The sequence below is a fragment of the Anabrus simplex genome, chromosome 1, assembly GCF_040414725.1.
Source record: "Anabrus simplex isolate iqAnaSimp1 chromosome 1, ASM4041472v1, whole genome shotgun sequence".
In the NCBI taxonomy this organism is placed as follows: Eukaryota; Metazoa; Arthropoda; class Insecta; order Orthoptera; family Tettigoniidae; genus Anabrus; species Anabrus simplex.
In genome coordinates, this window is record NC_090265.1 from 152,260,910 (window position 1) to 152,273,707 (window position 12,798).

At 40.8% G+C, this 12,798-nt stretch overlaps 1 protein-coding gene across 1 annotated transcript in view; it reads left to right on the plus strand.

The window, feature by feature from the left end:
• Snup (snurportin-1) overlaps positions 1-2,053 on the plus strand; it is a 77,829-nt gene extending 75,776 nt beyond the window's left edge. The window contains exon 6 of the mRNA XM_067157625.2: positions 1,624-2,053. Within this exon, the coding sequence (XP_067013726.1) occupies positions 1,624-1,674 (51 nt within the window). The 3' untranslated portion in view covers positions 1,675-2,053. The remainder of the gene's footprint in view (positions 1-1,623) is intronic.
• The last annotated feature ends 10,745 nt before the right edge of the window (positions 2,054-12,798 follow it).

A 12,798-nucleotide genomic window follows, 5' to 3' on the forward strand; every position in this document is an offset into this window, starting at 1 on the left:
TTCACAGAACACTAATGAAATTCTAGATACAGGTATAGCTTGGACCCTGGAAATACAATTCACTTTATCACATGTTCATTGTGGCCTCCACTGCGACGGACAACCTCTTTGAGACGAGTACACATGTTTCTGACGACTTTGCGGCACAGGTCTTCATGAATTTCACTGCAGAGCTGCACAATCCAAGCACGCATTTCCATGTGGCTTTGAGGTCTTGAAGCGAAGAGTTTTTCTTTTCAAATAGCCCTATAAAAAGAAATCACAAAGATTTAAATCTGGGCTTAAAGGAGGCTAGAAGAATCTGCCATTATTGTTGTACTGTGGGTAATGATGAGACATTACACGATCACCAACTACTCCCCTCAAAAACTCAAGAAAATTGTTAGCTGTGTGAGGTGTTGCACGATCTTGCACAAACCACTGTGTATGGATAGGAAAGTTCTGTAGCGAAAAGTTCAGGCATGAATTCATTCTCCAGCATGCCCTTGTATCGCTGTGCATTAACTGCCTGACTGAAGAAAAATGGTCCAATTAACCCATGATTTGCCAGAGCTACCCACACACTCACTTTTTCCCCATACATAGTTTTTTCATGAATAATGTCTGGTTCTTCTGTAGCCCAAAACCGCACATTTTGTTTATTAACTGCCCAATTGAGATGAAAATGGGCTTCATCAGAGAACCAAGTGTTAAACAGTACTTCATCTTTATCTTGAGTCCATAAGGTGTACTGCAATCTCTTCTGCCTGTCAAGATCTGTTAGCTTGTGTAGTACAGTCATTTTGTACGGGTACAATTGAAGGTCATCGTGTAACATTATTTGAACTGAACGGCGCAATATTTTACTTTCTCTTGAAGCTCGCCGTGTTGATTTGTGTGGACTGCACTGCATGGTGACCCTCAGCGCAGCAATGTTTTCAGGAGACCAAACTGCTAGTGCTCATTGTCGCTTTTCTTCCTTCACACTGCCTTGTTCTTCATTCTGTGTAAGCAAAGGATGGTGTTCCTTGCTGGTTCCCACCTAGTCGGAAATACAGCTTGAAATTTCCTTCGTGCCGCTGTAACACTTTTTGATTCACAATAAAAGATAACTGTTCTGGCACACTGCTGAACAGAGAGTCGGCCGTGCTCGGCCATGGCAGAAAGCTCACTAGAATGCAGGCTTTCGGAGACAAAGCAGCAGTGTCACCTCTAACAGTTATTTCCATGAAACGGAAGTTGCGTGTGCAATTTGAACAACATAGTACATAAGTTGCATTTTATATTTGCTTTTCAAATGTGTCAACTATTTGTGCACCATCCTGTAGGTCATTATCTTGAAAAATTTACTGCCTGAATCTTGATCCCATCTTTCCTCTTCATAGCCATTATCCCATATTTCATGTTAAAAATTGCTTGTGTTTATAGATGTACAGTATGTCCTTTCATTACAAAACTTTCATGACTACAGATAAAATCAGGTATCATATCTTGTTATAGCCTGTCTGAAAGACCAACTACTACTATTATAAAAATCAGCTCTTTCTTATTTTTTTCATTTTATGTATGTCTATAACTGTTGAATTTTTGCCATATCCCACTGTAATTTTAGTCCCTTAAAGAAGCTTCCCTGTTTTCTTGCAGATGGAGATCACAGTAAGTGAAGAAGAACTGGATTCACATGATCAATCTTAATGTTGCTCTAACACCAGTGATGATTTCTGTTTGAAGTCCTTCTCCTACTGAAGAAGAACTACAAAAGAATTTTGTGTTTTAAAGCTATGTACTGTATCTCTTCTGCATGCTCTCTTCACTCTTCTCTGTTTCATTAGTCCTCTTCCTCATTTCTTTGTTCACATAGATTAAAATGTGTGTTTACATTTAGATTTAAATAATGCCTTGTGTGAATTATCCTGTATATTTCAGAAGTTGAACCTTAGTAAAGTATCCTCAGTAACCAATGAACCAAGTACAGGAGAAGTAGGGAAGATGGTAAGAATACTGGTACTTCATTGTGCTTTTATTGTACTTCACTTTTCATATTATAGAATAAAATAAAAATCTTATATTTAAACATTGAGACTTGTTTTTCAACAGTTACAAGCCTGTTCTTAAAATATATCTGCATTTTCTGGGGTTGTAGGCCATGGTCCAAGAACATAGGCAGTCTCGACTTCTCACTGAAAACTGTGTGGCATTTTCAAGGATTCGCCGTCTTTGACTGCTACAGAGCTCTCGGTGGAATGGAGCAGTATAACAGTTCCACCTCAGTATAGTGCAGGCTGCAGTGCACAGCTCATCATTGGTGGGAGGAGGGAGGACTGATTCCCTGTTCTTGTGGCCAATTATTGAAGCGATAGAACCCGGCATTGGCAGACTGGCTGTGACGTGACCCCCTGCCCACGGAGGACCAGTAGGTTAGCTCTGCACTACAACCTGGACTATATATTGAAATGGAATTGTGATACTGTTCCATTCCCCTGAGAGCTTTGTAGCAGTTAAAGACAGCAGAACACTTGAAAATACTGAAAGCTGTTTGGTGAAATGTCGGGACTACCATATGTTCTTGGACCTTGACCTGCAAGTCCAAAAAATACAGATGTATATAATTTTACAAATTAGGAGTGTATATGGAATCAAGCTTGTTTTAATAGTCAGCAATTCATGAAACGGCAATCCATATGACGTAGTAATCGAAGATCCATTGGCAGATCCAAAGAGAAAAGGGCTGGGACCAATGAGAGGTCAGTGGAAGGAAGACGAAGAATAATAAAGTTTAATCAAAACTATGTATTCTTTCCACTTGAAGGATAACCTAAATCACAACTTAGCATTCGGTAACATGATACATTTATGAAACAATAATTCCAAATAACATATTTACAAGAAATCCCTAGACCATTTACAAAATGTTGTATCAAATGAAAGAATTCAAAAGGACAAGTGAACTGCAAGTCTCGGCGTAATGAAATAAAGGAACATAGTTTCCAAAAATGAACCAATAGAGAAGGCAGTAGGAAGGGGGGAGAGTACGGCATCACAACCGTGGGAGTCGCCTAAACACTTTGAGATGAAGAGTACAAGATCAGTTCATATTTAAGGTGGTTGGGTGCAGGCCTCATGATCAATCATCCAAAAACTCTTGAGTCATTTAATTAATTGGAGGTCATATTTTGTTAGAAAGAAACACTCACTAAAAACCGGCCATAGAAACCAAAGTAAGTTTAAGGCGATGGCTCCCAAAATCAATTAAACAATGGTGATAATAATAAATAAAGCACTTGCTCACCCAATGCAGTAGGAAAATAAACTGAGTTTCCCAGCAGAATACTGGGAACCCCTTGGACGACCCTCCAACCTCACTCTGTATCAGCGCTGGACTCAAGACCGAACGAATGGGGGACGGATTTATACCACCACAGAAAGTTCGAGAAGAAAGCACACATGGCATCGAGAAACATCAGGCAGTGACGTAATCCAGTTCTAGGTTAGTATGCCGTGAGCTGTTCAGCTGGACGGACGCAAGACGAGATGGCGGCGAATGTATAAGCCCGGTTACATGAGTGTTGATGGCAGTGAGTAGAGCAAGACAAGTAGAGTTCGTGACGGCGGCTGCCGGAATTAGGTGAGTGGCCGTTACATATTCCCCCGACGGCTAGGAATCCGAAGGATTCCGGGAGGGAAGAGCCAATACAGATCCCACGAATGGCGACTGTCGAAGAGGAGGTAGGTATGGAACAAAAGCAGACGGCTAGAAACAGAACTTAGATAAACAATATTAGCAAAAGGGTAAAAGGGAGGGGGGAGGGTTCAGAGAGAAAAAAAAGAACTATACAATAAACAAACATGAATATGGTCTAGGGGGATAATTCCTATTTACATGCTTTTTTTTAAAAAAGAAAGAGGAAACTTTCCCCAATTTTATGTTGCATGGGAGAATCCAGTTGACCCGAGTGAGGTTCGAGGGTCACTGGGTAGAGCAAAAGAGGAAAGAAAAATTACTGAAAATACTGCTTCAACTGCGAAACATGGACCTTTTTAATAATAGAAGGATCATTCGCATCCTGAATTGAAACAGAAACGGGGGTGGAGAATTGAATGATCGAAAAAGGGCCTGTCCAACGGGGACAAAATTTAGTGGATATATGTTCAATAGCAGAACTTTGAGGATGGTTCTTTAGCAATACTTTATCTAAAAGTTTAAATTTTGAGGGACGATGCCCACGGTTGTGAACCCTTCGAAGGACCTCCTGTGCCTGATGCAATTTAGTTAATGCCTTTTTCCACTCGGCCTGAGAAACTTGATTAGGCAAAGAAAGTAAATCCCATGTTAAATCTAGAGGAGTTTGCAAATCTCTACCAAAAAATAATTTTGCCGGGGAAAAAGAGGTGGAGTTACTTACGGTAGAATTTAGTGCTAGAGCAAAAGCGGGTAATTCAGAATCCCAATGGCGTTGATCTTCAGAATGGAAGATGGACAACAAAACCTTCAAATTTCTATATCGTACAACTGGGTCGGCTTGGGGGTGGTAGGGTGATGTACACCTTTTTAATACCATTGACAAAGTAAAAGTTATAAAAAGATCGGGAAGTAAAAACAGTAGCATTATCAGAAACTAGGTACTTAGGTAACCCAATAATAGGGAAAATTTGGTCATTCAAAAGTCGGATGATAGTTTGAGCAGAAAGTGAACGCAACGGTCGCAAAATTAAAACATTAGAAAAGCCATCAAGAAGAGTGAAGATGTACGTATTGCCTTGTTGTTATTAAATATGCACTGCCTACGGCCGGTGAGATAGGAACTGATCCACTGGAGGGCATTCGGGGAGAAATTTAAACGATTTAATTTATATGTAAGTATGTCTCTGTCAACAGTGTCGAAAATTTTACTATAGTCTACTAACGCTAGAACTGTCAGTTGTTTGTTGTCCATAGCTTGCCTTATGTCATCCACCACATGTATTAATGCACTACAAGTGCTGTGTCTCGGTCTAAAGCCGGACTGGTGGATGTCAAGGAGATTGTGTTGAGTAAGATAGTTGGTAATCTGCTTGTGAACTATGAATTTTGACAATATGCATAAGATGTTAATCGGCCGATAGTCACCGACGTCTTTGCCAGTCGTATTTTCGGAAGGGGAAGAACTGGCCATTTTCCATATTTCCGGATAAGTCCCCTCTTGCAGTGAGTAATTAAAGATATTCACCAATGGATAAATGATGTGGTGGAGAATTTTCATGAGCATTAGTGTAGCCCCACGGACAATGAAAATACTGACGGGGTCCAGAACAGTTCCACCTCACAATTCATCAAGACATACTATCACTGAGCATTAGTGTGCTCAAATCTTTTCATTCACCGCTGCAGGATTCTCAAAAAAAATACTGAAAATAACTGTGGTTATTTAACAATCTCAACACACCAATGGGAAACTGAAATGAAATTGCACCTCCGTATCATCATTTCCCATAAATGGACCATTAAAGGGTATGACTTGCCTCGTAGGATATGACCTAATTTAAATCATAAACCATGGAAGTTGCATGAAGTCATTTTTCAAGAGGAATAAGGTACAAAATAAGTATAGAGTACAATTGCAGAAGGGGCTGCCTGGCCGAGGCGGTGCTTGGTTCGCCCGGAAGGACGTGGGTTCGAATCCCCGTCAGGAAGTCGTAAAATTTAAGAAATGAGATTTCCACTTCCGGAGGTGCATATGGTCCTGAGGTTCACTCAGCCTACACCAAAAATGAGTACCAGGTTAATTCCTGGGGGCAAAGGCGGCCGGGCGTAGAGCTAACCACTCTACCCCCTCACGTGCCGAGGGTAACAATGGTGGAAGCCTTTACTTTCCACTCCTCCAAGGGCCGTCATGACCTGTGCGAAGGTGACTTTGCTTTGCTTTTTACAATTGCAGAGCCCATGATTGAACTTTCAGCATATAAGAGAATATAAATTGAGGGCTTACTTAGGTCTTGGAATGATGTGATCTTGCAACCTAAAGTTCTAAACTGCATCAAGAAATTCTGCATGCCTAGACAGGATTAATTTCATATGGGCTCAATATTATTCTCCTATATACTGTATTATTTACCAGTGTACCTGGCTTCACAGTTTTGATTACAGGTGGCATGTTCACAAGTATTGATGGTTCCATGGTTCCTCATCTTCCATCACCTTTGCAAGGCTTGGGTGATGGTATCCTTTCTGCATAGGGCATCAGGTAGTATCTTTGTGGTTGTGTCCTATTTTTGCTGTTAGAGTGTGTGTGTGTGTGTGTGTGTGTGTGTGTGTGTGTGTGTGTGTGTGTGTGTGTGTGTGTGTGTGTGTGTGTGTGTGTGTGTGTGTGTGTGTGTGTGTGTTTTTTTATATCCATAAGAGGTGTGTTTGTCTCCACCTCCTACTTGTTCTTTAAGGTGGGTACAGACTTGCGAGCTGAGCGGCTCATGAGCGCAGCTTGAGCCATTTGCTTGCAAGCAGGATCAGTTTGTGTCTTGTTTCTATGTAAAGATGTCTTCTGAATGAGAAACTCTGCTTGCTGTGATTGTGATTCAAGTGATGCGGCTATGATAATAGCCTATTTAAATGAGGAAGAGAAACTCCATCAATGTTGGTGCACTGAGCTGTTCGAAAAACGGAAGGGTTTGAATTCTGTGATGGAAGCAACAACAGTAAACAGTTTTTCTAAAAATTAGTACAAGTCAACTTGTATGTTGTGATAATTCGTTATTTTAACGTTTCATTTTGTACTGTTATGTACACTGTGAATGCAGTGTGTTATGGCAGGCTTTGACTTGTACCCATCTGTCCATTCATAGATATCAAGCTGACGATGTCAAATATGCACTTACCCTGATTGTGCCAAAAACCTGACTTGTACTGTTATTACCACCCATCCCAGAATGAATGTGGGACATGAAGTTCCAGAGTGTTAGTGGACAGGATAAACATTTTACAAGGACGTCGCCTACTGTTTTTGATAATTTACTGAACAGAATAGGTCACAAAATTTCAAGACAGGAAACATATCTTCCTGGTGCATAGTGCCCATGGATGTGTTGGAAGCTTCATTCAAATTTAAATACTTCATGAATTTATTGCCGGCCCCGTGGTGTAGGGGTAGCGTGCCTGCCTCTTACCCGGAGGTCCCGGGTTCGATTCCCGGCCAGGTCAGTGATTTTTACCTGACCTGAGGACTGGTTCGAGGTCCACTCAGCCTACGTGATTAGAATTGAGGAGCTATCTGACGGTGAGCTGGCGGCCCCGGTCTAGAAAGCCAAGAATAACGGCCGAGAGTATTCGTCATGCTGACCACACGACACCTCGTAATCTGCAGGTCTTCGGGCTGAGCAGCGGTCGCTTGGTAGGCCAAGGCCCTTCAAGGGCTGTAGTGCCATGGGGCTTGGTTTGTTTTATGAATGTATTGGTTTAGAATCTGTGTACTATATTATATTTTTCTACAAGTTTCGCTAGTAAATCCGCATGCTGGCTAGCGCACAAACTCCCAACCCCCTTTTGCAAGGTCGGCCGAACTCCCGAGACCCATTATTAATATTAGATACGTGAATATGTAGTAATGCTGGCAAATCAGAGGTCTTGATGACATTAATGAAGTGGAATAAAGATATATTGTTAGCCGCAGACAATTGAGAAAACATCTGGTGAAATTGAGGAGGCCAGTTATTTCGAAGCTGAATGGAAAATGTCGGGCGATCGCAAAATGAACACTGCAGCTGAACGAGAATTTCTAGGGCGGTCACGTTATGGGCAAGCGTGTGCAGCCCGAGGATGTCTCAGACGTGCCACTGAAGAGATTTATGAGTGCATCCGATATGAATTTCAGAAATTACAGAGCATGAAATAGTTGTGCTTTCTACTGATTTTTTGTGAATTGTGTTCAATAAATGTTCTATTTACGGGCATAATGATAAGATTCGTTCCACTTTTTGAAAACTAGCGATTACTATCGATAGTGGAGCTCATAATATCGTAAAATATCGATGGCGATTAGTATCGATGATAATTTGCCGCCTCTACGCTTGTGTGTGTGTGTGTGTGTGTGTGTGTGTGTGTGTGTGTGTGTGTGTGTGTGTGTGTGTGTGTGTGTGTGTGTGTGTGTGTGTGTCATTTGCCAGTCCTGACAAGACCGACTCCAATCCTCAGACCTTAATGGTACTCTCGATCGTTCAAAGATAGCGAATCGAGTTGGAAATCTGGGTTTGTTTTGGTTTGTTGTTATCGTATGTAGAGTGTGTAATTTTCTGAAAGTTGACGATAAATGCTAGTTTCTTTGTAGAATATAAGTGTGCGAGTGTATTTTTAAGGGTCAGTGGACACATACGATCTGTAATTATACTCAGTAATGTGAGAATATGCTTGTTTTAATCGTGTTTTTACCCATTAAAGAACATGAGTGCACTAGGTTAACCAGGTTTTAGTCTAACTGTGGCAATGCCTCTCATGTCCGGCTCCATGGCTAAATGGTTAGCGTGCTGGCCTTTGGTCACAGGGGCCCCGGGTTCGATTCCCGGCTGACACGGGGACTGGGTGTATGTGTCGTCTTCATCATCATTTCATCCTCACGACGCGCAGGACGCGTCAAATCGAAAGACCGGCATCTGACGAGCCGAACTTGTCCTCGGACACTCCCGGCACTAAAAGCCATACGCCATTTTAATGCCTCTCATACAACTATTAAGTTTCCTACGGAATAGAACATTAAGGTAGAAAAGGATTAGGAATATACATCGTGATTATTTTGAAGTCCATGACAAAACTGTAGCATGCATACATCATTTTGAGAATAAGTCTGAGGTTAGGGAAACCATGTCTCTACTTCCAAACTATTCGTGTTCCTCAAAAAATATTAATTTAGATAGAATATAATTGATATTGTGTTATTCCGTCAGTGTATATGTACTTCAAAGTGGTGAGTGATTTAGATGCAAGGTTATTTTACAATAATCTGTGCTTTGCCTGTGGAAATGTTTGGCTGGATCTTGAAGTGTAACAAAACTTATAATGAAGTGTAACAACACTTATAAGTATGACAATTGGAGCAATCTATATACTGTTACATAGAAGATATAGTGACCAGAGGGATTAGCTGGGTTTGTAACGCAGGGTTTTACAGTACCAACACCTTCCGATTCATTCTGTGGTTATCTGTTGTCAAGCAGACTGCGCCGAACTGAAGCTCGTCCATTTGGTTAAATATCAATGCTTAGTCAATGTTCTTTAATGGGTAATAATAATGGCGCATGACCTCCGGAGAGACCTGGTGCATGTCTTTTTCAAGTAGACGGCCTATTAGGTGACCTGCATGTCTGTGAAGATGAAGGCCCTACCTATGATGATTTCTAATGTTGAATACGCCACACACACCCATCCCCCGAGCCATTGGAATAAACCAATTAAGGTTAAAATCCCTGACCCGGCCGGGAATCGAACTCGGGACCCTCTGAGGGAAGGCCGGTACGCTGACCATTCAGCCAACGAGTCGGACACTTTAATGGGTGAAAACCTATTATATCTTTAGTATCTGTACGTTTCATTACACATTGTGTGAAGTGCTGCTATGCCATATGTCAACATCATGTTAGCATTACCAGGGCCGTTCATTGGATTAACATAATCATTTAGTGTACTTGGGCTGAGTGGTCGGACGGTTAAGGCGATGGCCTTCTGACCCTAAGTTGGCAGATTCTATCCTGGCTCTGTCCGGTGGTATTTGAAGGTGCTCAAATACGTCAGCCTCGTGTCGGTAGATTTACTGGCATTTAAAAGAACTACTGCGACTAAGTTTCGGCATTTCGACGTCTCCAAAAACCGTAACAAATGTAGTTAGTGGGACGTAAAGCCAATAACTTTATTTCGGGTGTACTTCCTATTCGTTAGGTGCTGAATTTAAGAAATTGTTCACCACTTCAAAACTAAGGATACAAATTGTGTTTCACAATTCTCATGAGAGCGAATACATAGAGGAATTTCGTACCTTAATCTACTTTGGAAGATTCAAAATGATGTTAGGAGTATAATTTTAACAGATTCATCATGTATTTTCATATATCCAGAGAAGTGAAATCTAAGAAAAAGCTTTATTTGACGAATTGAAATTTCTAAATAATCAGCTTGTTGATCTCTTTTCTAGCAGAATATATGTGATTCTTGTTGGCGAAGAGTTTTCCCTATGATGTTATATTTATCATGTTAATTTACCACCGTTTATATAATATATACGTGATATTTTCGTGATAGCCAACATCAGCAATCCGGCTACTTCGGCCACCGTGTATTTTTATTACGATCTGAGGATTGGAGTCGGTCTTCGTCTTGGTCAGGTAAAACGAGAGAGTAAATTTTCCTCTCACCAGAGACTATTTAAAGCTGGATAGGCAGCCAGCGTGGTGACAAATACTTGAGCGAATTATTTTCAGTGTGTCGTAGTCATTAGTGATGGAATCCTCTTTGTAAAAGTAAAGGATTGTGGAATAATAAAGTCATCTAATCGAATAGCCACAGTTTTTCAAGATAGGGATTATCAGGATTGAAGTGATGAGTACAAATCTTCGCAGACGTATGTTCCACTCCCAGTTGCTTCCATGTAGGAGCTGCCAGTGTAATTTGTTTCAGGTTTTATCATGATCTTTTACTTGTGTGTCTTGCTGCCATTGTTTGTGTCATTTGTTTTGTGCCGTTTGTGAATTCTGTCTCATTTACGAAGTAGCAGGTCCATCCTGTCTTTGCTTGGCATGACCACCTGAACGATAAGACAAGCGTTTAGCTGATAGTCATTCAAATAACGAATTATTCCAACGAATTGCTGTTGTATTTTATGAGGGACATAAGTTTCCAGTGTTTTCGCCATCTCTCTTTTGAAATATATTTTGGGTTTAACGTTTGTTCCCCTTTGCAAATTTTACCTTGAAGTGAATAAATTGTATTTTATCCCTTTATGCGACAGTCCTCATTTCATAATTTTATATGCCGCCTTATCCTATTCATTAATCTGATATGAATTAAGTTGTAGCCTCATTTCCAAACGTACCGACCGTGAGTAGCTAGCTATGCGCATTGATGAGAGGATACGGTGCAATACACACGATAGGCGTAAATTCCTAGGAATCGTTCATGACGTTGTTCTTGTAGGTAATATAGGCTATAATTATGTACCTTTGTAAAAAATATTCCATTATTATAGCTACTACACCTTGAACATCTGCAATACGTTTCAGCTAAATACAATTTGACATTATACTAGACTAGGCTGTTTGATCGCATAATACCAAATCTTTTACTGCGATATAGAAAGTGTTCTGTGTCGAGTGCGTATCATTACGACTAAGATAGGCTACTAATTCTATTGCGTTGAATTGGTAATGAGACGAAGTAAAAACACTGAAGTGCCTTGCAAATGATTGATTCTCATAGGAATTAACTGGCGTTGGTGATCTGGCCAATATAGCGAAGCGCGCATAATTCTGCTTCAGTGAGCAAGCGCATTGCAGACTTATGTCTAGCCGCAGAAGAGTGTGGCGCTAGTTTTGGCTGCGTAAAGGTCGATTCACACATCTCCGAGACGTGACGGCGCTCTCCGTGTCCGTCCTTTCCGACATGAATATTTCACGTCCATTCTCACACTTCAGTTCCGCGCAGTTATAAGTCGGCAATCAAGTGTTCCATGATGAGTTCTTTTTAGTGATGATGAACTGTTAATGATAGCTATAATCCTGTATGAAGAGGAGAAAGAGGGGAAGAAACAGTGGGTTCATCCAATATAGAAACGCAGGGGTAAGGAAGGAAAGTTTTCTACTATAATCCCTCTGGTCACTATATCTTCTGTGTAACAGTATATAGATTGCTCCAATTGTCATACTTATAAGTTTTGTTACACTTCATTATAAGTTTTGTTACACTTCAAGATCCAGCCAAACATTTCCACAGGCAAAGCACAGATTATTGTACAGTTGAAGGTGTGCCGTAAAAGTACCTCTGTCTACAATATTTATCCATTTATACAGGTGAAAGGTATTTGTTGCCTAACGGCAACAGTATGCAGTAGAGGGCTAATCCAGGATTCTGCACTCATACACTCATTTTGTGTCAAAGTGTGGGTTATTTTAAACTATACAGCAACTCTGCATTAGAAAGAGTCTTTATAGTGGGTGGATACGTTGCAGTCCTGAATTACCCATGGGATCTGTAGTCATCTAGTATTTTATCGAATGGTACTTTCAATGGAATCTTGGCTGCAACATCAGAGGTATTAAAAATTAATCAACAATTTCAATAATAGTGTTCAAATAGTGTAATAGTGTAATGCCAAAGGAATGGACGGAATCTATAATAATACCAATTTATAAAGGAAAGGGTGATAAAAGGAAACCAGAGAAGGAGTACCAACCACCGTTTATTTTACGTGGGCCCTGCCCATCGCGCTACCACAGGCTTCAGGAGTACCTCTGGCTCAACCTAAAAGACATTACCAACCTACGGTCGTGCAAGTTGTACTTGCGCCTTGCAGTACGAACCCATGACCAGTAGGTAGTAAAGTGGGAAACGATAAGGAAAGGAACGTGATTGTAGCGGGCGATCTCAATTTACCAAATGTCAATTGGGAAGGTAATGCGAACGACAGGAAGCATGACCAACAAATGGCAAATAAGTTAATATGGTAAGGACACCTGATTCAGAAAGTGACGGAACCAACTAGAGGGAAGACTATACTGGATATACAGATGAGCTCTATAGAGAAACCGAAGTAATAGATGGTATTAGTGATCACGAAGCTGTTTTTGTGCAATTAAAAATACATGTGAAAG